This window comes from Trachemys scripta, chromosome 3, assembly GCF_013100865.1.
Source record: "Trachemys scripta elegans isolate TJP31775 chromosome 3, CAS_Tse_1.0, whole genome shotgun sequence".
NCBI classification, from domain to species: Eukaryota; Metazoa; Chordata; order Testudines; family Emydidae; genus Trachemys; species Trachemys scripta.
The window spans coordinates 171,346,558-171,372,569 of NC_048300.1; the positions used below are offsets into that span (position 1 = coordinate 171,346,558).

At 42.9% G+C, this 26,012-nt stretch overlaps 1 protein-coding gene across 2 annotated transcripts in view; it reads left to right on the plus strand.

Moving 5' to 3' along the window:
• Window positions 1-26,012, plus strand: part of RNF144A (ring finger protein 144A) — a 102,735-nt gene that overhangs the window by 45,321 nt on the left and 31,402 nt on the right. For both annotated transcript variants that reach the window (XM_034766457.1, XM_034766456.1), the window contains exon 2: window positions 24,451-24,596. In XM_034766457.1, coding sequence (XP_034622348.1) covers window positions 24,462-24,596 — 135 coding nt within the window. In that variant the 5' untranslated portion in view covers window positions 24,451-24,461. The remainder of the gene's footprint in view (window positions 1-24,450; window positions 24,597-26,012) is intronic.

A 26,012-nucleotide genomic window follows, 5' to 3' on the forward strand; every position in this document is an offset into this window, starting at 1 on the left:
CTCAGAAACCCCTGGAGGCAGCACCCCAAGATCCCAGCTCACAAGTGGGATGGGGACAGGGGCTCATAACCCTGAGATCCTGGCACACACACTGAAGGGGAAAATGTGGCTCTGACAGGTGCCTCTGCCCCTATTCTCCCCCAGTTCCACTGCCACTCAACCCCATGTGTCCCTTACCTGAGACCCCGAATCATTCTCACCACCCCTATCACCCAGTCCCATTTATCCTCCTACCTTCCATGCAGCCTCAAACTCCTCACACTTATTTCCCCACTTCTCCACCCCTAAAATGCCCCTCCCCTGCCAGCAAGCATTCAGTTATCTTTTACAAATACATTCCCCCAAAATAAATCCCCCTTACAGAGACAGGTTTTGGCATTATGCCATCCACCCTTTCCCAAATTTCTGGGACTCTCTTTAACTGAAACTATGGCTACACTACGAGGCTTTTAGCGACATGGCTTCTGCTGTTACAGCTGCGCCGCTAAAAGGCACGCAGTGTAGCTGCTGTTTGTTGGCAGGAGAGAGCTCTCCTGCCAACAAAAAGCTTCCACCCCCTACGAGTGGCAACGGCTTTGTCGGCAGGAGAGCGCTCCTGCTGACAAAGCGCTGTCCACACTGGTGCTTTCCATCAGTAAAACTTTTGTCATTCAGGGGGGAGTTTTTTTTAATGCCCCTGAACAACAAAAGTTTTGCTGACAAAGTGCCAGTGTAGACAACGCCTGACACTGTCAAGTTCAAGGGACTAATGCTTATCCCCTTGAACTATCCATCTGGTGTGGAACTTTGAAGGCTAGCAGTCCTGTTAACTCCTCTGTGTGGACATGCTAAATATAATCAGTTAGGTACCCAGTAGGCTCATGAGCCCTTAGCGTGCCTAAGTGGAGAAGCAAAATCTTTTTCCAAGAAGGCTTTAATTTGATTTTTCCCAAAGGTCTGGTGGGTGCCATAAACTCTCTTAGGGTAACCCTGAACTCTGGCTTGATCTCTATCTGTGAGCAAAAATAGGTTGCCAGAATCTATCAACTTCAAAAAAGCTTTTTTTGAGAGAGAGAGACTGTGTCTGGAGAACCCATTGATCAAATAGCCCTGAATGTGGATCCTAACTGCCCTGTGCCCCTATGAGACTCATCAAATTTCGAAGCAGTCCAGATAACCGTGTGGCTTTTAGAGCACTTAGAAGAGCCAAGCTTTAAACGGAAAGCTGGTTTTAACCTCAACTATAGGAGAGCGACAGATAATAGTGGTTTGACTACAATATCTGTAATCTGTCTGGCTGTTCTGTCATACGGTGACAGCATTTTAGCAAGACAACTATTTAAGGCCTTTCTGCCAGTAATAATGTGTAATTTCAGTTGTCCAAGTATAGACTGGTTGAATGTCTCATGGTTTAGAGAGGAAGTTTCTTGATACTCTACCAAAAGCAATTTCTCCTTGGAACATGTAATTCTGAAACATGCAAAAGGAGATTTGGGACCAAACGCCAGTCTGTTCTGGAGGCCAGTGTGGCTGAGTCATTAACAGTGCCATAATAGAATTCAAATTCACACTAGTGGACTAACAAAGGGAAAACAAAATTCTCAGGACTATTCCCTGAAGGGAAGATTCCTTCCAGAGCAGTCTTCTGGTGGGACAGTCTGACTTTCCCCATATGGCGAAGGCAGGACGACATAACCTGCGACACATAATTGACTGATGCACCCAGCGATTTTGAATGCCATTGTTGTGCAAGTCTTTGAATGTGAGGCTGAGAAACTGGAACTGGACTCAGAAAAGGAGAAAGATGACTAATGAAGTAAGAGGAATTGGAGGATGACATGATCAGTGTGGGAAGGAATTTTAGCAGCAGCACTTTGTGCAGGGAAGATGATAAGGAAGAGAAATGGATCAACTTTAGAGAGGGTATATAGAAAAATAAGTCACAGGATGGGGTGGGGACGAGAACGTGAGTTCCATGTTTGGTTTCTCTCTGAGTCTGCAAGCTTGGGTTGCTGGAAGAACAGTGAAGTTACCGTAGGTGATGGAGATGAGAGGCAGAAGCAGTGGTTTGGCCATGTTATACATGGAATAATCCCTGATATCATCTAGCAAGAGATGTGAAAGAGACATTTGGAGAGGGGGAAATAAGCAATGGATGAGGGGATGAGGTGGTAAATTTGGCAATCTTCAGCCTAAAGAGAGTAACTGAAACTGAAGGAGCAGCTGATGTCACTGACAATGCTAGCTGCCCCACAGGGAGCATGTCTGGGCAGGATCTGCTTGAGGTTTCCTCAGTGCCTCAGATCAGAGGCTATGATCTTGTTGATCTCTGATGTGATGACCTGTACGGTACATTCAAGCCTAAACTTGATTGGCTTTATTTGCTGCCATACTGCATGAAAAAATAGTTGGAGTCCCCAAGTAGCATCAGTCTCATGCTAAAGCCAAATGATTGTGGCACAAAGGTTTTAGAAACTCTTATGCTGGGCTGTGGAGGAGGAAAAGAAGAGGTTATTTGCTTCTACCCTTGCAAGTTGGTCTGAACAGTGTCATTTGCTGAGCTTCTGGCTGTGATGGGAGAATTTGTGCCCCACAACTTGTGGATTGGATCCATGCCGTCTCTGGCTGCTGAAGTCTAACAGGGCATTTCTGGGCTTTTGCTGCTATGCAGAATGCAGATTGGTCTGATGGAGCCATGTGCACAGCCTTCACTTCTGAAGTCAGTTATTAATGCTGACAGTCTGTCCAGCATTTGACATGGATCTAGTCTTCCATTTTTGGTCAAGATTTTAGAAGAGGTTGGGGAGAGACAAGATAGTTCTTACAGTGCTGCAATGGCCAGAAGAAGTGTAATGGCTCCGTGATTGTTACTGAAGAGAGACTGCACTGGTGGGGTTGATCAATGTTACCTAGTCCTTGGATTAGTTATGATTTTATAATGCTTACTAAAGCTGGCTGGAGAAAAACCACACACACTATTTTTCATGAATGTCCCTCTCTCTTCCCCTGCGTATTGATGACATTTCCTGACAAGCCTTACGGCATACAGTCGTTTTGCTTTTTTACTTGCCTTCTTCTAATAAACATTGCTTTCCTTAACATACCCTCAGCCTGTCAATGGGGCGAACCTAGTGGGATTGTTCTCAAAGACAAGGAAAATTTAAATCTCTGGTGATAGAATTGGGGCAAAAGACTTCATAGAATCCTAGAATATCAGGGTTGGAAGGGACCTCAAGAGGTCATCTAGTCCAACCCCCTGCTCAAAGCAGGACCAATTCCCAACTAAATCATCCCAGCCAGGGCTTTGTCAAGCCAGGCCTTAAAAACCTCCAAGGAAGGAGACTCCACCACCTCCCTAGGTAACGCATTCCAGTGCTTCACCACCCTCTTAGTGAAATAGTGTTTCCTAATATCCAACCTGGACCTCCCCCACTGCAACTTGAGATCATTGCTCCTTGTTCTGTCGTCTGCCACCACTGAGAACAGCCGAGCTCCATCCTCTTTGGAACCCCCCTTCAGGTAGTTGAAGGCTGCTATCAAATCCCCCCTCATTCTTTTCTTCTGGAGACTAAACAATCCCAGTTCCCTCAGCCTCTCCTCATAAGTCATGTGCTCTAGACCCCTAAACATTTTTGTTGCACTCTGCTGGACTCTTTCCAATTTTTCCACATCCTTCTTGTAGTGTGGGGCCCAAAACTGGACACAGTATTCCAGATGAGGCCTCACCAATGTCGAATAAAGGGGAACGATCACATTCCTCGATCTGCTGGCAGTGCCCCTACTTATACAGCCCAAAATGCCGTTAGCCTTCTTGGCAACAAGAGCACACTGTTGACTCATATCCAGCTTCTCGTCCACTGTGACCCCCTAGGTCTTTTTCTGCAGAACTGCTACCTAGCCATTCGGTCCCTAGTCTGTAGCAGTGCATGCGATTCTTCCGTCCTAAGTGCAGGACTCTGCACTTGTCCTTGTTGAACCTCATCAGGTTTTTTTTGGCCCAATCCTCTAATTTGTCTAGGTCCCTCTGTATCCGATCCCTACCCACTAGTGTATCTACCACACCTCCTAGTTTAATGTCATCTGCAAACTTGCTGAGAATGCAGTCCACACCATCCTCCAGATCATTAATAAAGATATTAAACAAAACCGGCCCCAGGACCGACCCTTGGGGCACTCCGCTTGAAACCGGCTGCCAACTAGACATGGAGTCATTGATCACTACCCGTTGAGCCCGACTATCTAGACAGCTTTCTATCCACCTTACGGTCCATTCATCCAGCCCATACTTCTTTAACTTGGCGGCAAGAATACTGTGGGAGACCGTATCAAAAGCTTTGCTAAAGTCAAGGAATAACACATGCACTGCTTTCCCCTCATCCACAAAGCCAGTTATCCCATCAGAGAAGGCAATTAGGTTATTCAGGCATGACTTCCCCTTGGTGAATCCATGCTGACTGTTCCTGATCACTTTCCTCTCCTCTAAGTGTTTCATAATTGATTCCTTGAGGACCTGCTCCATGATTTTTCCAGGGACTGAGGTGAGGCTGACTGGCCTGTAGTTCCCCGGATCCTCCTTCTTCCCTTTTTTAAAGATTGGCACTACATTAGCCTTTTTCCAGTCATCTGGGACCTCCCCCGATCGCCATGAGTTTTCAAAAATAATGGCTAATAGCTCTGCAATCTCATCCGCCAACTCCTTTAGCACCCTCGGATGCAGCGCATCCGGCCCCATGGACTTGTGCACGTCCAGTTTTTCTAAATAGTCCCGTACCACTTCTTTCTCCACAGAGGGCTGGTCACCTTAGCCCCATATTGTGCTGCCCAGTGCAGCAATCTGGGAGCTGACCTTGTTCGTGAAGACAGAGGCAAAAAAAGCATTGAGTACATTAGCTTTTTCACATCCTCGGTCACTAGGTTGCCTCCCTCATTCAGTAAGGGGCCCACACTTTCCTTGACTTATTTCTTGTTGCTAACATACCTGAAGAAACCCTTCTTGTTACTCTTAACATCTCTTGCTAGCTGCAACTCCAAGTGTGATTTGGCCTTCCTGATTTCACTCCTGCATGCCTGAGCAATATTTTTATACTCCTCCATGGTCATTTGTCCAATCTTCCACTTCTTGTAAGCTTCTTTTTTGTGTTTAAGATCAGCAAGGATTTCACTGTTTAGCCAAGCTGGTCGCCTGCCATATTTACTATTCTTTCTACACATAGGGATGGTTTGTTCCTGCAACTGCAATAAGGATTCTTTAAAATACAGCCAGCTCTCCTGGACCCCTTTGCCCTTCATGTTATTCTCCCACGGGATCCTGCCTATCTGTTCCCTGAGGGAGTCAAAGTCTGCTTTTCTGAAGTTCAGGGTGTGTATTCTGCTGCTCTCCTTTCTTCCTTGTGTCAGGATACTGAACTCGACCATCTCATGGTCACTGCCTCCCAGGTTCCCGTCCACTTTTGCTTCCCCTACTAATTCTTCCCTGTTTGTGAGCAGCAGGTCAAGAAAAGCTCTGCCCCTCCTTGGTTCCTCCAGCACTTGCACTAGGAAATTGTCCCCTACACTTTCCAAAAACTTCCTGGATTGTCTGTGCACCGCTGTATTGCTCTCCCAGCAGATATCAGGGTGATTAAAGTCTCCCATGAGAACCAGGGCCTGCGATCTAGCAACTTCTGCTAGTTGCCAGAAGAAAGCCTCGTCCACCTCATCCCCCTGGTCTGGTGGTCTATAGCAGACTCCAACCACGACATCACCCTGGTTGCTCACACTTCTCAACTTTATCCAGAGACTCTCAGGTTTTTCTGCAGTTTCATACCGGAGCTCTGAGCAGTCATACTCCTCTCTTACATACAACGCAACTCCCCCACCTTTTCTGCCCTGCCTGTCCTTGGAGCGCTTAGTCAAAGATAGTGGTTCAGAAAGATGCTCCTTCAGATAAGGTGCTGCAAGGATTTTGGCTGCAGTTAGCAAGGGGAATTGAGAAAGTCTGGGTACCCACAGGAGTGGCAGGAATTGGAGACCACAGGTTACAGCCAAATTAATAGGGTTTCTGCTTGCTCTGGTTAAGGTTATTTTCTGCTGCAGAAGTATCCACTTTAAGAGAATGTGAAGCATCTGAAGCTGTTTAGGTTGTCACCCACATTATTAATATCTCCATGCAACTATGATGTGGGCTTCATTGCTAGCACTCAAGTAGCAGAAAATGAGGATTTTTTAAAAATGTACTTTGAATCTTTCAGCTGAGGTTTTTAAAGTCCCTTTACACACATTGAGTAAGTTTCACTATACCTCTGGTAGTTAAGTATTTTGATTCTGTTTTAGACATCGGGAAACTGAGCAAAAAGGGTTAAATGACTTTTCCAAGGTGACAGAGGAAATCTGAGCCAAGACTACATCTGAGCCAAGACTACATCTCAGGACTCCAAACCCTTTCCTTTGCACACTTTTGTGTTTTTTGAATAAGGGTCTGTCATGTCTTTAAATATATTGCCTAGCTTAAAGCTTCCCAGGTTTTCCTCTTCTTGCCAACTGAGAAAAAACACAGAACTCAGATTTAGAGCTATTTGGGCATTGTGTATGCATGGCAGTTACTTTCCTAAGAGCCTGAAATTGACAAGAAGAAAGTCCTTGTCATATGTTACAGTTTGAAACTGTTGCTTGGTAGGTTATTGCTATAATACAGGAACGCTGCTCCTTGTAAATCCAGGGGCCAAGAGGAAATAGGAGGAAGCAGAAAAGAGGGGAGGAAAATATACTCCAGGAAAGACGGGAGAGGGAATAGAGAGGCAGATTTTCAACAGGGCATGCTTAGTAGAAAATTCCTGAACCCAAAATGACAACTAAAACTGGAGCCCTTGTATCTCAAAGAGCATGGGGGACTTGTCCATGTCCCCATCCCTGTGACTGCCACCACCACAAGCACACACAACAATCAGGATATGTAATGTCCTCTGTGTCAGTACGTTGTCTCACAGAGTTTTGATTTTGGTGCAATTTTGAGTCCTTTACTATGTCGCCCTTATTTAACTTAAGATTGTAAATGCCTCAGGCCAGGAACTGGCTTTTTATTATGTATTGGATCAGTGTCTAGTTCAGTGGGGTTCTGGTCTATAATTTGAGAGAGGTAAGGTGCTACCTCAGTACAGATAATAAATAATATCTGCTGGCTATTTCTACTCAATTGGAACTTGGTTTTTTAAGTACAACTTGAGCTTTCTTTGTAAACCAATGAGCTCTAACTGTGTACCTTTTTTGTCACGACTTTGAATGTGAATCATGTTTTCAAGGCTGGTGGCTAAAAACAGTAGAAAACCTTTATAAATATGAAAGCTTAGTGTAACTGCCTCCTTTTGTGTGATAGAAACATAATCCTACCACACTCAGCTGGGAAAATAGTTCAGAAACAACAATCAGAACTTGTGTTTTGAATATATTTATATATGTATTAAAAAAGGAAGCAAGATGTTTCTCTTTTACTTGGAAGAATGTTTCCAGATTGTTGCCGATGATTTCTTGAGCATCTGCTGAGATGTTTATTCATATCTTAACTCCCTTCAGGAAAGATTACATCATTCTGCTTTGATTTATATTCGACTCTCAGCAGAGTTCAGTCTCATGCTGCTAATAGTTGGGCCAAGCCTCCTTGTTTCTGTGGTCATTACACTGGCTCCATTAATTTTGAATTTCTGCTCCTGATCTGAAAGGTTTATTACTGCAGGTTGCTGTCTCTATGGTGGGGCCATTTGTTTATAGATTATTGGTTAGTTAATTATAGCATTATTAAATGTAAAATCTAATAGGTCATGGCTGCTGTTTGATATGCATCACAGAACTTGGAAAGCTTCTGAGACACTGTGACAGTTCTTGTGGTACTCAGGACTGTGAGTCAACTTGTTACCCCCTTCCACTAGCCAGGGGAGTCTTGCTTGTGGTAGCTGGGTGTCAGCTCCTTGATGTTGCCAGTCCTTCAGCCAGTCAAGCACTTATGCCAGCTCTTCTTTCCCCTTGCAGGTTAAAACAGGTGCACCTCAGTCCCCTTGAATTGCTCCCTTGTGAGATCCAGCCCCTGACACTGGCTACTCACAGAAATTCCAGTGCCTCTGCCCCCAAGGGGCAGTGTACCCGAGTTTACCAGTTTTGCCTTAAACCACTGCCCCTATAAACCACACAGCACTTGTGAGCACTTCTTATAAGACAAAAGTAGGTTTATTTAAGAAAGAATAAAGATTTACGTAGAAGTGAGACAAAGTGGTGGAAACAACTGGTGGTTACAGCCCAAAACAAAATAATAAAATGTGAACTTGGGTCTACTCTTATCACTGGTTACCTTTCCTATCTAATAAAGTAGGCTACACCCACCCCCACCCCCACCAACGTTCAGTCCATTACAGAGCTGTCTGGTTTCACAACAACCAGGATCCAAATGTTCATGAAAGCATTCCCTCTCCTGCCTGTGGTATTCCTCCTTGAATGGATACACAGCCTTTCCCTAATCTGTGTTTATACTGAAAACTGTCTTTTGTTTCTACTCATAGGCAAGGAGAACCCCTGCCTTGTTCCAGAATTTCTTTTCTACTTTAAAGTGGGTTTGATTTTTTTTTTTTTCGTCATCTCTGACAGTTTTCTATTTACTGTTCTAGGATGTGGCCAGGGTAGACAATAGAACCTTGTGATACCTTGCCCTCTAACTAGGGTTGGATGACCACTCCCTCTTGGTTGAATGGGTCATCTCCGAGACACATTCTCCCGGTGACTAATTTGTACTCCAATTTATAAAGCATACTTTCAGTATAAATACATTACTCCATAAATATTACCTGCATATACATCTTACAATGATTTTCAATCTTGACAAGCCATGAGCTTTCTGTAGATGTTATTATTCCTGGATAAATATCCTGTAAGGTGTGTTTCATGCAGTGAGTTTGTCAGGTCTGAGGTGAGAGCTCTTTGCAAATAAACTTAGCCCCTCTTGCTAGTATTTTATACTATGACCCAATAATCATAATTGTGAAGTCCCTCTTGGACTTCAAGGAGTCTCTGGCACTTCTCCCTTTTTGAGGTGAAAAGCTGTGTTTTAGGGTGGGGTTTCTCAGGTATGGGTTGCTTGGGGGAGAGAGGGGAGGACATTTGGGTAGAGGGAGTGTCCGTGTTGTGCCATTCTTTCTATGGTGAAAAGGCCTTTTTGTAAAAGGTTTTGTGGTGTTCCCTGAAGTCTGTCTTCTGGAAGACTGTTCCATAGCCAGATCCCCTCAACAGAGAAGGCAGTGTCTGCAGCTCTCCTGCCTTTTGTCCTGGGCTTTTTTGAACTGCACGTTGTCCCAGAGGAATGCAGCTGCCACAGTGGTTTGTAGATTGAAATTCAGTTTTTAGTGTAGCTAGGGTTTGAGCTATTCATTGTTGTGATGAATAGGGCCAAGACCTTAAATGGCTATCAATAGCTGGCTGGGAGCCGGGGATTTGAGCACAGGTCTGATGAGCTTACAGCAGCCTGAGCCAGGGAGAAGGGGCCAACTGCATTCTGTACCAGCTGGAGCCTATGCATCATCTCTTCCCTTAGCTTCAAATACAGTAAGTTATAGTAATCCACCTGGAGGTGGCCCATGCATGGATCACTGGCCAGGTCCTCGTCCAGGAGAAAGAGACAATGTTTCTTAGTGAGTTGGAGGAGAAGGAAGGTATTTTTAAACAGTGGTACCTGGTCGTCCAAGCTTAGAGAAAATGAAACCAGGCACTGAGGCTCCACATCACACCTCTTTGATAAAGGGGGTACTGTGTGTCTCCAGTTGGAGGTGGAGGATAGTGTCTAAGTTCTTCAAAGCAGTATGTCCCTCCTGACCAGTATCACTTCAGTCTTGCCTGGGTTCAGCTTGAGCCAGCTGTTCTTCATCCCAAGGCTGATCTCTCATAGGCACGTGGATTTCTTAGTGGTGGCCGTGCTTTCATTAGTAGAGAATGCGTCATGCAGTAGCTCCAACGGAATGATGAGCTTGATAGAGAAATTACTGGGTGGGGTTCTGTCGCCTGTGTTACGCAGGGTCCCTTCTGGTCTCAATCTGTGAATAAGGTAGCTGGTTGGGGGCCTCTTGCATATTGTTGGCAGCTGAGCCGAGGGAGTCTCACTATCTCTCCCAGTGCGAAGGGTGATTGTCTGGGTTAGGGTTTTCACAGAGAAGGAGCAGTTCCCCATTATCTCTCTCGCTGCTAACCTTTCTAGCCATAGGTTTATTTGGAAAAATGGAGGAGTGGGGGGAGCACCAATGAACTTTTTGGACAGTGCCCTGGTGTTCAGCCCAGGACCCACACTCAGCTGGTGGGAGCTGGGGATGGTGCAGGGATTTTTATCAGGGAGCTATCCCAGGCCACTGCATTCTTCTCCCTCCCTTTCTGCCCATTACACACTCACTCACTCTGAATAACAGCTGTGAAACAAGCCAGAATCTTGTTTCTTGCATACTGCTGTTGCATGGCAGAGCTATAAGAAGCAGCACAGGCCTGGAGCTGTATGTAGACACAGGAAGATGCATAAAGGCCAGAAAAAGTGTGTTGTTTCCCTAATGACTTTTTATTTATTTCTTTATTTGCATAAATGGGTGGTGTACAATAAATCACAGGATCTTTCACTTACCAGGGCTTGCTTCCTACACACTGGGGTAGTAGGCCACATGCATCAAGCTTTTGGGATAGTCTTTCTAAAGACTTCTTTGGCACATTTATTTGTACACATGTCAATCAAAACTGGAGGGCAGTATTGCAGAAATTTTAAGTCTGCATTTATTTTATTTTTTATATTTGTTTACATAATGTCTCTTCTTTTTTGTTCTGATGTGTTTGAAACCTTTTATAGTTTCATAGTTAGTAGGTGCTTTCCATTATAATTCCAATTTTTAAATCTTTTCCCCAGCTGTGCCGTAACTAAACCAATGTGCATGAAATTTTACATGTCTCAATTTATGCTAGGATAATATTAACCTCAAATGTCTCAGAAAAAAAGTTAAACAAATGGCATGTGAGAATCAAGCACTCAAAAAAGTAGATCTTCACTTCTTGAATGTTTTCCTAACTCTCTCTTTGGCTTGTTGTATCTCCAATATAGTTTATACTTGAAGCTGCACACTTTTGTTTTGTTAGGCTCAAAGGGTCGGTCCAGCTGCATTACAGGTGAGAGCGAGTCTCTCATCCAAGTAGATAGACTTGTGCTAGAAACGCTTTCACTAATACACTAAAAATAGCTATGTAGTCATTCTGGCACTGGCAGAGATGGGTTAGTCACCAAACCTTCGACCCACTCTCTCCCTTGGCTCCAAGCTCAGGTAGCAATCCCAAGCCTCTGCTGAGTTAAGTATAGAATTGGCAGAACTAACGAGGAATTGGCATTATTGGAATTGCTCATTTATGAGCATGCATTTGATATAGGTGGTATTACTGAAACCTGGTGGTATAATTCGCACTGTTGTTAGAATGTTAAAATCAGTGGTTAAAACCTATTTACGAAGGATCGAATGGGCAAAATGGGATGGGGAGTGACACTCCGTCAAAAATGGCATTACCTCTTTCTGAGTCGCTCGTAACTCAGAAGAAAATTATCTTGAATGCTTATGGATTAGTATTTGACCACTGCTGGAATACTCTGTCCAGTTCTGATATCCACAATTCAAGAAGGATTTTGATAAATTGGAGAGGGTTCAGAGAAGTGCAACGGGAATGATTAAAGAATTAGAAAACATGCCTTATGATAGATTGAGCTCCTTGAGTCTATTTAGTTTAACAAAGAGAAGGGTAAGGCATGACTTGATTACAGTCTATAAGTGTCTACATGGGGAACAAATATTTAATAATGGACTCTTCAGTCTAGCAAAGATATGACATGATCCAATGGCTGGAAGTTGAAGCTAGACAAATTCGGACTGGAATTAAAGTGCAAGTTATTAACGGTGAGAGTAATTAACCATTGGAACAATTTACCAAGGATTATGGTGGATTCTCCATCACTGACAATTTTTAAATCAAGATGGGATGTTTTTTCTAAAACATTGGCTCTAGAAACTATTTTGGGGAAGTTCTATGGCCTGGGCTATACAGGAGGTCAGAATAGATAACAGTGGTCCCTTCTGGCCTTGGAATCTATATGGGTAATGGTGAGAGAATCAGGCTTTCACTTTTTGGAAGCAATTTATGTGCACATTAGGTGCTCAAAATAGGAAGAATGCCTGGTCACCTTGGGCAAGTGTGACACAGGCTATGTCTACACAGGGATTAAAAACCCCCACACCTGGCATGGAGCAGCTAACTCGGGCTCGCCGGGCTCAGTCTCCAGGGCTGAAAAAAATTGCAGTGTAGATGCTTGTGTTGGAGCCCGAGCTCTGGCACCCTGCAAGGGTGGAGCATCCCAGAATTCGGGCTCCAGATGGAGCCCAAGCGTCTATGTTGTGATTTTTTTCAGCCTCACAGCCGGAACCCAAGTCAGCTGACCCAGGCCAGCGGTGGCTGTGTTGAGGATCTTTCATCCCTGTGTAGATATATCCACAGAAGCTCCTTGATCAAAGGTTCCCTGTTCTTTGTAAACAACTCTCATCTCACACCAGACAAACTTATGACCCCAAACATGTCTTGCAGGGTATTTATCCATCAAGGTAACATAAATGTCTACAGAAAGCTTGTAACTTGATGTTTCGGTGATGGCCCATTCATGCAGGAGGGAATTGTCACCCCTCCCTATTTAGCCGGTGATGTAATACAAGGCTCAATTGTCTAGCCTTGCTCCATCCCAAGACTATCAATGGAAAACCATCAGAGAGAAATGCAAAAAATTGAAACCACTTGGAGGTGAAAAGGAAACATTGCATTAGACAGAGGTTCACCCTGTTACTGAAAAAGCCCTTTGTCTTTATTCATAATAACAGAGGAGGGGGAAAGACCATCTAAATCCTTTCACATCTTGGGGAGCAGGAATGGATCACAGAAACCCCCTTGGGAGCTGCCACCTAATGTACCAAGACTACCGTATTTTCCGGCGTATAAGACGACTGGGCGTATAAGACGACCCCCAACTTTTCCAGTTAAAATATAGAGTTTGGGATATACTCACCGTATAAGACTACCCCTCTTCCAACACACACCAAAAAAAAATTAAAAAAACATCAGATTTGATTTCAATATGGTAATTTTAATTCAAATGCTTATGACATGCAGGTACTTAGCAGGAAAACTGTCACTTATAAACATAAGGCTGTTTGTCATCAAACATGTAAACATAAAACAGTGCAAGTGGATTAAACTTTTCCTAATTCACTCTAAAGCTGAAAGGAAGGATAAGACAATAAACCCATGGGAGCTGCCATGCTGTTTGTTTTCTAAGCTGTCAACCAAACTGGAACTGATGATGATAGGAGGAAGATAACAAACAAGAGAGAGAGAGCAAGTGCCGGGCAAGTCCCTGGCGAGTTAGCAACGCCCATCATAACTGCAAGCTACGGTATTTTTACAGGTTTTGCTGGCGTGACAGTTTCCCTTTAAAAGCCTTCAAAATCCTCCTGTTCGTCATCTGATATCATAAGTACATCAGTGACATCTTGTGATACATTTGTAAGGCAGTCATCGTATGGATCGAATTCCGTATCAGATGGTGTGGTCTCAGCTTCGGCTTCCTCTTCATCTTGCCACAAGTAGTCGTCCTCCATACCATCTAATGAATTTGATATGCCACACTTCTTGAAAGACTTGATTACTGTTTCTGCATCAATATCATTCCAGGCTTTTATGACAAACTTGCACAAAACATCCAACTGTGGAGCACGCATGTTTCCTCCTTTTGTGAATGACTTTTCGCCGCTAACCATCCATTCATTCCACTGTTCTTGAATGCGATCTTTAAATGTCTTGTTTAGGCACACATCCAGTGGCTGTACCAACGATGTCAATCCTGCAGGAAAAACTGCCGCATCTGTGTTTAGTCTTGCAAGCATTTGCTTGGTGCTGGGAGTTAAATGAGCCCTGAACATATCCCACACCAGTAGACTACATTTTTGAATAAGTCCACCTGGTCGCCTGCTCCATACATTATCAAGCCATAGCTTTACCCCTTCTTCATCCATCCAGCCTTTTTCATTCACATGTACAAAACAACCAACAGGGAACTTGAATTTCGGCATTGTTTTTCTTTTAAAAATAATCATTGGTCTCAGTTTGGCGCCATCAGCTGTGCATCCTAGTACCACTGTAAAACTGGACTTCTCATGTCCTGTTGTTTTAATTAAAATTGTTTTTTCACCTTTTTGATGGACAGTTTTATTTCCAACCATATCAAAATTCATTGGAGTTTCATCCATATTTCCAATACTACTTAACGCATAGCCATGTTTAGTGCGCTGTTGTATTACGTATCGTCATCGGGCGGGGATGCGGCCGCGGCCGTTTTTGAGCTCCCCCCACCATATGCGGCGACCGCAGATTCTCCAGTCCGGCTCGGAAGTTTCAGCACCCGCCCTATAAAACGACACTCGGCGTATAAGACGACCCCCGACTTTTGAGAAGATTTTCCTGGGTTAAAAAGTAGTCTTATACGCCAGAAAATACAGTACTTCTATTCCTGTTTTCCCTGCCAGCTCAGGACTCCAGCACCCTGTCTTGCTGAGCCAGACACTCCCGTTTGCTCCAACAGAGACCCTGGGTCTGAATAACTTGCCCCAAAGCTGCAAGTGTGCTTGTCTTTGGCACTCAGATGCCCAACTCCCAGTGGGGTCTAAACCCAAATAAATCCGTTTTACCCTGTATAAAGCTTATGCAGAGTAAACTCATAAATTGTTCGCCCTCTATAACACTAGTAGAGAGAGATGCACAGTTGTTTGCTCCCCCAGGTATTAATACATACTCTGAGTTAATTACGTAGAAAGTGATTTTATTAAATACAGAAAGAAGGATTTAAGTGGTTCCAAATAGTAACAGACAGAACAAAGAAAGTCACGAAGCAAAATAAAATAAAATGCGCAAATCTATGTCTAATCAAACTGAATACAGATAATCTCACCCTCAGAGATGCTTCAGTAAGTTTTTTTTTTTTTTTTTTTTTTTTTTTCTCAGACTGGACACCTTCCAGGCCTGGGCACAATTCTTTCCCCTGGTACAGCTCTTGTTCCAGCTTAGGTGGTAGCTAGGGGATTCTTCATGATGGTGCCTCTCCTCACTTTGTTCTCTTCCACCCCTTTATATATCTTTTGCATAAGGCGGGAACCCTTTATCCCTCTGGGTTCCCACCACACCACCACTGGAAAAGCACCAGGTTAAAGATGGATTCCAGTTCAGTGACATGATCACATGTCACTGCAAGACTTCATTACCCACTTGCCAGCACACACATATACAGGAAGACTAACAGGTAAACATAACCATCTGCAGACAGTGGTCCTGGTTAATCGGAGTCATCAAGGTTCCAAACCACTATTAATGGCCCACACTTTGCATAATTACAATAGGCCCTCAGAGTTATATTTAATATTTCTAGTTTTAGATACAAGAGTAGTACATTTGTACAAATAGGATGATCACACTCAGTAGATTATAAGCTTTGTAATGATACCTTACAAGAGACCTTTTGCATGAAGCATATTCCAGTTACATTATATTCACTTCTTATGTTTTTATAAAACCATATAGACTGCACAACGTCACAGAATGTTCTCATGGAAAAATTGGATCCTGGTTCCTGTGGAGCCAGTCAGCTATGTAACAGACTGAATTTTGGAGGGCGTGGGGCGGAGAGAGAACCTATTTGATTAAACAGGAAAAGTAACTATGAAGAACCAAGTTAATGTTTTATGGTTTGTTTTGTATTTTAATCATTTGTTTTCATCACTCTGTTTTGTTTCTATTTAGCTCTCTATTCTTTCTTAAATAAACCTATGTTTGTTTTATTATAATAAGTCACAAGTCCTGTGTGTTATATGGGAGAGGGGTGTGTGTGTGTGTGTGTGTTAAGATAAAACTAGTAAATTGGGGTATATTGCTCCTTTGCGAGCAGAGGATCTGGTGTTTCCGTGATTAGCCAGTGTTAGGTACTGGATATCCTAGGGCACTGGTTCCCAAACTTTAACAACCTGTGAACCCCTTTCACTAAAATGTCTAGTCTCGCGAACCCCCTCCTAAAAATGAATATTTCCAGGAATTTTTCTCCTTTACCTGAGTATAAACTGTAAAAGCAGTGATCTTGGAAATATGAAATTTGTTTTTATGACATGCTTATTACACACTATTTATTATTAATTATTATTTATCATTACAGTATTTTTATGACATTATGAAAATGGCAACACTCTTCCAAGATCTCACTTTTGTAGCTTGTATCACTTTGAATAAGCCTGTTATACAACAAGGCTCCTATGTTTCATCAAGGAGTATCAGATGTGAAACAGCATGAAGGTATTTAAGAAGCCAACTCAGAGTTCTTCCTACACAAGCATTCAGGTCTTGAGCAGCCAAGCAAACAATGCATGTTACAACAAAGCTTAAACTTGTTCTTCATAATAATTTTTAAAACAATACTAGCTGCCAATTTAATTTTAAAAATAGCAAAAAATATCCACCTCCCTTTCCATTTCTTATAAGGAGTCTTGAAGTTTAAATCTCCTCAGTGTGATAGATATGCTTGCTTTGATCTGCTTAGCTCTTAGAAGTCCAGGGGCTCCGGGCTGCTGACCCAGTGCTGCCTGAGGTCCGTAGGGACAGCTCTGTCCGCCATTAGGGAATTTTTCCCCAAGAACCCCCTGTAACATTTCACGAACCCCCAGAGGTTCACGAACCCCAGTTTGGGAACCACTGTCCTAGGGGAATGATTCAAAAGGAGTCGAAGACTAGGGTTCACCTATTGTTAATCTGTGTGGCAAAGATAGGGCTGGCATAGCCCAGAGGAGAGTGCTTGAGTGGCCGAAGTCTGGTGGGGTTAGGGAGCTGACACCCAGTTACCACAGGCAAGACTCCCTCACACTGGGGACAGGGAGTAACAAGGTGACTCCTGGTCCTGGGTGCCCTGAGAACCATCCCAGCAAGTTTTTTACAAAGGTACTTAAATGCTGCTGATGCAGATAGGTGTCAGGTTTGGAAACCCCAATAATCTGAGCAGGGTAAGTACCTAAGTCCCATTGAAATCAAATCTGGCCATCTGCCTCAGTACCCCAATGATAGAATGGGGATAATAGTACTTCCTGCCTTGCAGGGGTCTTGGGGTGATAAAGATTCTGAGGAGGCCAGATACTACTGTGATGGGGGTGAGGAAGGCATGTAAGTTTCTAGGATAGCTATAATTCCTGAGTCGCATGTCTGCTTTTATAGGCTTACAGTCCACAGCAGATGGATGCAAAGATGGTATAATTCTTTATTTTATTTAGAGTTTTTAAATAACCCAGTCAGAAGTCTCCTGGCGCGCGCGCGCACACACACACACACACACAATTAAAATCAATAATTTTAAACAAATAAATTTACAGATTACCTCTGTGCTTTGACGAGTTCTCCCAGGTGTCAGCAGTACAACTCTACTTCAAATCCCTGGAAAAGCCTGGTGAAACAGATGAAGGGAGCATTACATCCAGGTTATGGTGGACCAAAGAGGGAAGTAAAATTCAGAGTCCAGGAGCCCTCACTGATGACAACGCTACAACCACCCTCCCTGTTGTAAACCAGTGTCCGGCTAACTTAAACACCTTGGCTGGTAGTTACGGACGGGTATAGAATCATGTGAGGAATGAAGCCGTTTCAAATATAGGGAGGATCGAAACAATTTAGGCCTTTGTAAGTCAAAGCCATTAACTAAAACTTCACCCAGAAGTCAGTTGTCAGTGAGTGCAGATCACACAGCACAGGCGTAATGTCCTCCATGCAGAAGATCCTGCTTTATAAACGGCATCTTTTTTTCTGCACCTAGAAGTGATATTTGGAACAGTTTAATGTGCATTACAGCAGTCTGACAGAGAGAGAATAATAGCAAGGGCCACTTTAATGAAAAAGGACATCAGTGATAAGAACCACACTTAAAGGGCCTGATTCATATCCTATTTAAATCAATGGGGTTATTTCCATTGACTTCAATGGGAGCTGGATGAGATCCTGTGTTAATAAGTAGTGTCCAGCACAGTCACAGTGTGGGATGACTCATTAAAGGCAGAGGGCTTAGCCCTACTTGTGACTGACTAGCTGCCTCCCAGGTAATGGGTCTGAGGCCAGGGTTCAGGCTGGCAGGTTACCTGGTCCTTAGACAAAAGGCCGTTAAGCTGCTCAGCTGTGAGAGAGATCCTGTAGAAGACCCTGGGTCAAGGTAAAGGAGCTGGAAAAAGGCCAGGCAACAGAACCCAATTTATCTGTTTGATTTGTGTTGGACTGTTTTGAGAAATAAACCCACCCCTATAAAAAGAGCCTGAAATTTTGCTGCTGTGGGAGCTTTATTTGTAGCACTGGCTGGTGAGTTGGCCCACCAATATAAATACACCTGTAGTTCAATATAATCCATTATACTACCTTGCAATCATATTTTTTTCCAGTTAGTCATATGGAACATTACAATTGCTGTCAATGCAGTGCTATGTAGATAGTAGATAATGTTTTCATCCTTCACTACAGTGACGATGTACTTTAGAAATTCTTATTGCATTAATTATTTGAGATTTATGCAGGTGGGCATCCGCTTCATTCCTCCCTCATTCCATACACAATCCCCTCTGCTTTTTAGAGATCTTGAAACATTATGGCTTATTTTATCAGTAAATTAATATTGCCATTTATCTTCACATAACAAGTAGAAAGAATTGCCCAAAGGCAAGGAGTGCTACAGAAAGCCATTTTATCTTCATTATGTTGCTTTGGGTCATTGGGTGTTGCATAGAAATAATGAAAGTAAATATTAGGTTGGATGAGAGGGTGTTTTTCTCCCTTCTGAATGTAAATACATTGGTGTTTAAATAGTCATGCTACATGAACAGAACTCTAAAGAGTCAGTGAGTCACTCTTGGGACTGATTTCATTTCCAGGTAGTGATGTGCAGAGCATGGTTGGTAATTTACACAATCAAATAGCTGTGAGGCAGCTTACTGATTATATGTGAGGGGATAGCTCTGAATAGCTTCTGGATCACTCAGTAAAGTGAATACATCACTGCTCCTGATGATCTCTTTTCCCAGCATTCAATATAAGGCTATTCCAGGAGAGGAAATGTCATGCTGGCATGTCTTACAGATTCACTGCCCAATGATGTGGACCAAATTTTGCTCAGATGTGTGCATGAAACTGCCATCAACTGCAGTAGAAATCTGGAGGTGAATTTTAAGATCAAGGTGTACTCTTGTTTTCAACCCACCTTATGAGGGTTTAATTATGCAAACTACTGTTAATACCTGAGGAGCTCTCATGCACCACATACTGAATTGACAATTCACAGTACATGTATAATGGTCTAAATTTGCAATGGGATAAAATCTATTCAGTGGGTGGAGCATACTACACTGGGTAAAAAGCTTTACTCCTGTGCATTTGAAATATATTTACAGGGTCATTTTCTAGGAATCCCAACTCAACCAGCAGGTATTTAGGCACCCAGCAACAGATGACCAACTGCTTAGACTTTTCTTGCCCTTACTGTAAGCAACATTCTGTGTCACTAAAAGACATAGGAACACACTCTGAAATCTTAAATTGTCTGTAGCTAGGATCCCCTGGAAGAATTACTCTGGTGAATGGATCTTGACAGAACATGCTTTTGTCTCTGCTTCTGTTGTTTTTGGTAGCTGAATTATCTTATTACGTGTAGGGATATTTTGATATGGTGATTTGTTATTTATATTGTGGTATTTTCCCAAATGTGCCAAGCAAGCACAAAGAAGGCCGCAACTTGTACCCTGAAGAGCTTAATATCCTATACTTCCCAACAGAAAAAAAAGACAACGCTGGATTTGGAAAACATTTTTCCACTAACAAGTAGACAGGTTTCTTTGCTCTTGGTTTTACACCACAGATAAATGTGGATATTTTCTTACCAGTGGGTGCCAGACTTCCTTACTAAGAATATGATAGTAAGAACTTGGCAGAGATTCAAGTTGCAATGGGTAATCATTTTGGAAGCTTTGGATTAAGATTGTAGAAGACCAAGAGAAAGATGTAAAGACAAGTACTCTCATATATGTCTGTTTGTAAAATGATGAGAAGTAAAGTGTGAAATGCTGTAATATATTGAGAAACTGAAATTAATACTTGGTTAAAAAATGCCATTAAGTAGTAGTGATTCTTGAAATGACTATGGGAACAACTAACTGGTTTTACATCATTGCATTATAAATGCACTTGATGTTTATCATCAATTGTTGTGGGTCCTGTTGTCTCAGGCTGAAGGCTGGTATGTCAAAGGTGCTCTAAGCAAGCCTATAGCGGCACCCTCTGCCTGCCCTCTGAACCTTGTCAAATTCTGCTTACTTATATCTTTAGAGTCCCACTGAATTCAAGAGGCCATCAGTTAAATAACAATTGTATTAGGTAACCAATTTCTGCTGGACCCCTAGGGTGCTTGCTTGAAACAGGTGTCATAGTGTCACAGAGGAATAGCTGAGGGAGAAGAGATGTCCCCACATGAGATGACAATACAAAGGAAGACCATTCAATCCAGTTATAGCTGCAGGAGAGACGCTATCACAGTAAGACTGTGTGGAAGGACACAGTGGACAGACAAGTGTGGGGGGTGGAATTGTCCCCAGGCCCATGCACCCTAGTGACTAACCTCAGATTTGCATAACATAGATTTTGCATGGATTGGTGTATTTATTTAAGGTTTTAGTTTGAATTGCATAAACACCCATCCCTTCCGCGTGGGCTGGAAATGTCACAACAATCTATGGCATTTTGGTCTTCCTGAGCCATGAAAGTCCATCCTAACTCACGTACATCTCTTTTCCCCACTGCCTGCTGTCTCATACTTCTTTCTATCTGTTACCATAAGCAACACATACCAGTGAACAAGAGCCTAAATTTGCCTAGTGAAGTGCATTCTTAAGTGGTGCCAATACAAACACAGAAATATGTGTGTGATCATTCAAGCTCAAGTGCTTCGTGGAACGGTGTGTAAATGTAAACAATACCAGGTAAATTAGGGTTTGGTGTGGAGAAATCACTTTTGCTGATGTTTATTTTTCTTTAATGCATAAGTGGGGATAAACAATAAGGAAACTGGCTAAAATTATTCAAAACTTTGGTTTGAGGCCCCTGGAAATGTCCGAACTCAAAGAGAAAGTGTGTCAAGTCAGATTGCACAGCACACCTCATGCATTGTGACTTTGAGCCATTATGCCATGCAGTCCTCCAGTACTTTTATATCTTCTTTGAAACAGCATGTCAGTGCTCAGAGGTAGCAATCCAGATTGTTTTTTCTCCCCCCATTGGCTACATCAGTTTTCACTAAAAATAAATATGATGGGATACTGCTTTTTGTGCCCTTCTCTCCACTTTAAAAGGGCATTTTCTAGTGGGTTAGAGACTGTAAGGTTATGTCTGTGTGACTGCAGGGAGCAAGCCTCCCAGCCCGGGTAGACAGACTCATTCTAGCTCCACTTGAGCTAGCAGACTAAAAATAGCAGCGTGGACGTTGCAGCTCAGCTGACAGCTCAGGCTGACCAGGGTCTCGCTCAGGTGACTAGCTGCAGCATCCACACTGCTATTTTTAGTGTGGTAGCTGGGCTGGGAGACTCGCTCCCAACTGCAGTGTAGACAGAGCCTAAGTAAGCTTCCCTAACAGACGGAGGGCTAACATCAAAAGTTCTGCTCTCTTCAGTGAGTTTGTAAACTTTCGGGGAATCGTATCTGCAGTGTAGCAAAAAAAATATCAACAGACTTGTATCAACTGTAAACGTTTCTTTGAACGCTGTATGTAGGTTGTTTTGGGGCAAAAAAGACACCTCCTGCTTGAGTTTCTATCTAAGCCTTTACACCAAGTTTTGCAGAGTGCTAAAATCAGAGTTTCAGCTTCTGATACTTATTGAAGCTCTGGAGGTGTTGGGAAATCCACAGATACAGAGTAAGACACATCCATGTGCCTTCTGCCTGGTTAAAGCCAGTGTAGAAGAGTTATGGTCATTTTTGGAGCAGTCAGTGCTTCCCTGAGGGAAGACAAAGTACTGGCATATCTTGCAAAAAATAATGTAGATGCTTGCTCAAGAAACCATTTTCTAGTGTAGATAATCTCTCCAGTTCAGTCAGCCTTCTATGGAGCTCTCATTTTTTGGAAGGTTAACTAACTTCCTTGATATGGTGAAGCACTCTCAGCAGTATCTGGAGTCCTCAGGTCTTTGAGCTGAGGTATTTTTGTTGAGTGTATACTCTGAGCAGGTATGTTTTCTTTCTGGATAATAATAGGCAACTGTTTGTCTGACCTAAGCTCTGTGTCCTGTGGGGTTCCACAGGGTCTTATTTGTCCAACCTGCATGCAGGGGGAATTAGTGAGGCAGTGTGGGTCTCAGTGTGGTCAGTATCCTGATGACACCTAGCTTTACATTCCAGTCTCATCTAAGTGAGTGCGAAGTGACTGTACCCAGTATCTAATGGAGACTGGGGCATGGATGAGGACTAGCCCATTCTGATTCTCTCTCTAAAATCACTCTAAAATTAAACCAGTGTAGTGATCAGCCTGCTGCTGGTACTACGAACAAAAATATCTGCAAATATTGGTTCTTGCAATGCAGTGCATCTTTAGGAGTGGGCATAGTGAATATTGAGCAATTCACAAAGGTGATTCCTATCAGGAATGTCTGTTCTTCAGGCATCCCTGTGCCTCAGCCTCTGCTACAGAGCCTCTACTGTAACGATGACCAGATGCTCTTAATGGAAACAACACCCAACTTCAAATGGTTTATCTGCCTGTCTCTTTGGATAGATTATGATTTGCATCATATTCAGCTCTAATAATGCAGCGCAGAGGCAGTGCACGTATCCCAAGAGGGGAGAACCTGGCTTTTCTTTTTAAATAAGCACTTTCAGAGTGGGGTTTACCTCAGCCAGGAGAACAGGTGAACGCAACTTGGTGCCTTTTGAAGCATGAATTAAAGAGGAAAAATCAGGGTGTCCGGGGCAGTACTTTTGTGAAAAATAATGCTCATGTGCATTTGATAGCCCTCACTTTGTTAATTTTTCAACCATACAAGTGTCGCTTTATGGATCAGGGCCTGCAACTGAACAGCATAAGCAGCACATCACAGCTATACACAAAAGCCTTGTGGAATTTGCAGTTAATTACTACTTTTCTGTGACTTAACAATGGCTGAACTGAAATATTGTTTGTTTGCCTCTGATCGTTTCTGCCATGAGCAAAGCCTTTTCCAAAGTAAGTACATTAACACTTCCTGGAATTTCCAAGTTCTTTAGCCAGAAAATAGATAAAGCCATGAAAGCCTATCCTGTGCTACCTCACCACTGTGCCTGAACACTGGCCTGGAAGATCTCCTCTAAGGACGAAGAGGGTTATTTAGTCCTTGGTCTTTCGAGGTATTTGATAGAGGTGCCAGTGAGAAGCAATTATTTGTGGGGTTTTTTGGTTAACTGCTCACTGAGAATTGGATAGAGCCACACATTCGTTTAATACATGCCACCAGAGCTAACTGCTCCAGATTTTTGGTCACTGCCCAAATGGATCAGAATTAAATGAATGACCTACAAGTGAACTTTTATGGCTGAGTTATAAACTCATGCAGTTAATTGAAATTCTGGCACTGTTGCACTGTGGTGATATGCTTGTTCGTTCATGGAAGGCCAGAGCTGAATCCCCTTGAAGCTTGTGGAAAGATTCCCAGGGCCAGATTTAAAATTTAAGTATGTAGGCACCTAAAGATATAGTTAGCCACCTAGTGAGATTGCGTAAAACAAGTTGGGCATCTAACTCCCACTGACTTCAATGGGGCTTAGGCACCTAACTTTCTTAGGTTCTCTTGTAAATCCCATTAGGCACTTAAATGCCTTTGTAAATCTGGCCCCCAGTGACTTCAGTGAGCTTTGTATCACATCCTTATGTGGGATGGAGGATCAAATGAGGGTGAAAGGAAGCTGATATACCGTGTGGAAGAAAGATGAGGGCAGAATTGTGGGCTGGAAGGGGGGTGGTTGGCGTTTAGTGTGTAACTTCCAGCAAAGAGAAATCTGCAACTAATGGGATGTTTCCTTGCCTACTATCCCCATGATCACTTTGCTTGTATGTTACATCCCTTTTCCGCACTTGTCACCTATCCTTTGTCTATCTAGATCCTATGTTCTCTCAGGTGTGGGGCTGTATCTTTGAGATGCACATAATACAGTACGTTATACATTACCACAGTACACATAATAATAATAATAATTTACTGTGTTTAATTTCCTAACAGTTAATAGACAGCAGTGGATATGGAAAATAAGGCCTTGCACTGCCCAGGAATGTAGTAAGGTTGTGATGGAAGTGTTTTATTTTTTCACGTTTGTTGTTGTTTTTTTCAGACTGCTCTGCAATGACTACAGCAAGATACAGGCCTACCTGGGACTTGGTACTTGACCCTTTGGTGTCCTGTAAACTCTGTCTTGGGGAATATCCCGTGGAACAGATGACAACAATAGCACAATGCCAATGCATCTTCTGTACTCTGGTTGGTTTGCTTTTTTATTATATGTGTGTATAAAAAATATAGCCTTATTATATCTCAGGGTCAGGATGAGGCATTGTTTTTTATAAGTTTCAGAGTAACAGCCGTGTTAGTCTGTATCCGCAAAAAGAAGAACAGGAGTACTTGTGGCACCTTAGAGACTAAACAAAGCTTATGCTCTAGTAAATTTGTTAGTCTCTAAGGTGCCACAAGTACTCCTGTTCTTCTTTTTATTGTTTTTTATGTTGACTTTAGTAGAGTACAATTCACTCAAATGTGTTGGAACTGCAGAAGGTCCCCAAAGCATTGGAAGCGCAACAATGCCATGGCACCCCTGCACCCTGGGTAGGGTCACAGGGTCCTGTGCAACTCCCACTCTGAAAATCTCCCAGAGCCAGGCTCACGTATCCCAATGTGGAGGGTGAATGTGGCTTACAGGGTGGCCAGTGACAGGAGAGGAATTATCTGGTACATCTGCAGTCACACACAGGTTCAGTGGTCACAAATCCTTGTGTAATAGGTGTGTCAGGATTATACACCCTATTATAGCCAAGGAGCTGGAATTCTGTCTGTGGAAAGGCTACAGAGCTGCCCCATGCCCTGTTTGTGATTGGGAGGGAGGACATTCTGATTTCTCTCATCCTGTTTTTTCAGGCTTTGTGTGACTTTCATCTTCTTTTATATGTAAAAAGTGAAAAATCAAGGAGTTACAGGTTATCTGTCAAACATGTTTGTTTTGTTTTTCTTAATTTGTGTGAGCAGCAGTTAGAGCCTTTGAACTGAGAATTAAGATCTGTGCTGCACTTTTTAACCTAGAGCTAGCAACTAATGTTATGCCCCACCTAAAAAGGGGGGGAAGCAATTGGGATAATCAAGCAGTATTTCACTGTGGATGTTTACCTCTTTGACCACTTTACTCAGACATTATAAACTATCCTCTTTCCTTTTGTCTGTTGTTTGGATCAGAGGCCAGGCACTCGTTTGTGTTTGGAAAGTACGTGGCATGTTATAGGTGCTTATGTCAACAAATAATAAATAACTCCAGTTTTGTAACAGCTCTGTATCAGCACTGCCTTATTGCGTGAGTAGGTGCCTTGGATGAGAGAGGGGAAAGAGCATAGTGACAGTTAAATACAGGATATTGTATGTTTGTAGTTGTCATGAGCATTTAAATGTGATACTTAGCAAGCACCGTCATCCAAACTCTATTCAGAAATCAACTGATTCATGCTCTCAGAGCTGCTGTGAAGCAGGTTAGTTGACATCCCCATTTTATAGATGGAGAAACTGAAGCAGAAGGGCTAAGGGAGCGGAGAGGGAAAGGGAAAGAACTTGGAGGTGTCTGTTGTTTAGCAGCAGTGTTTCAAACAGATATCCGAGCACCCTATAAACAGCTGCATTGATTTTTTTTTTTTACAT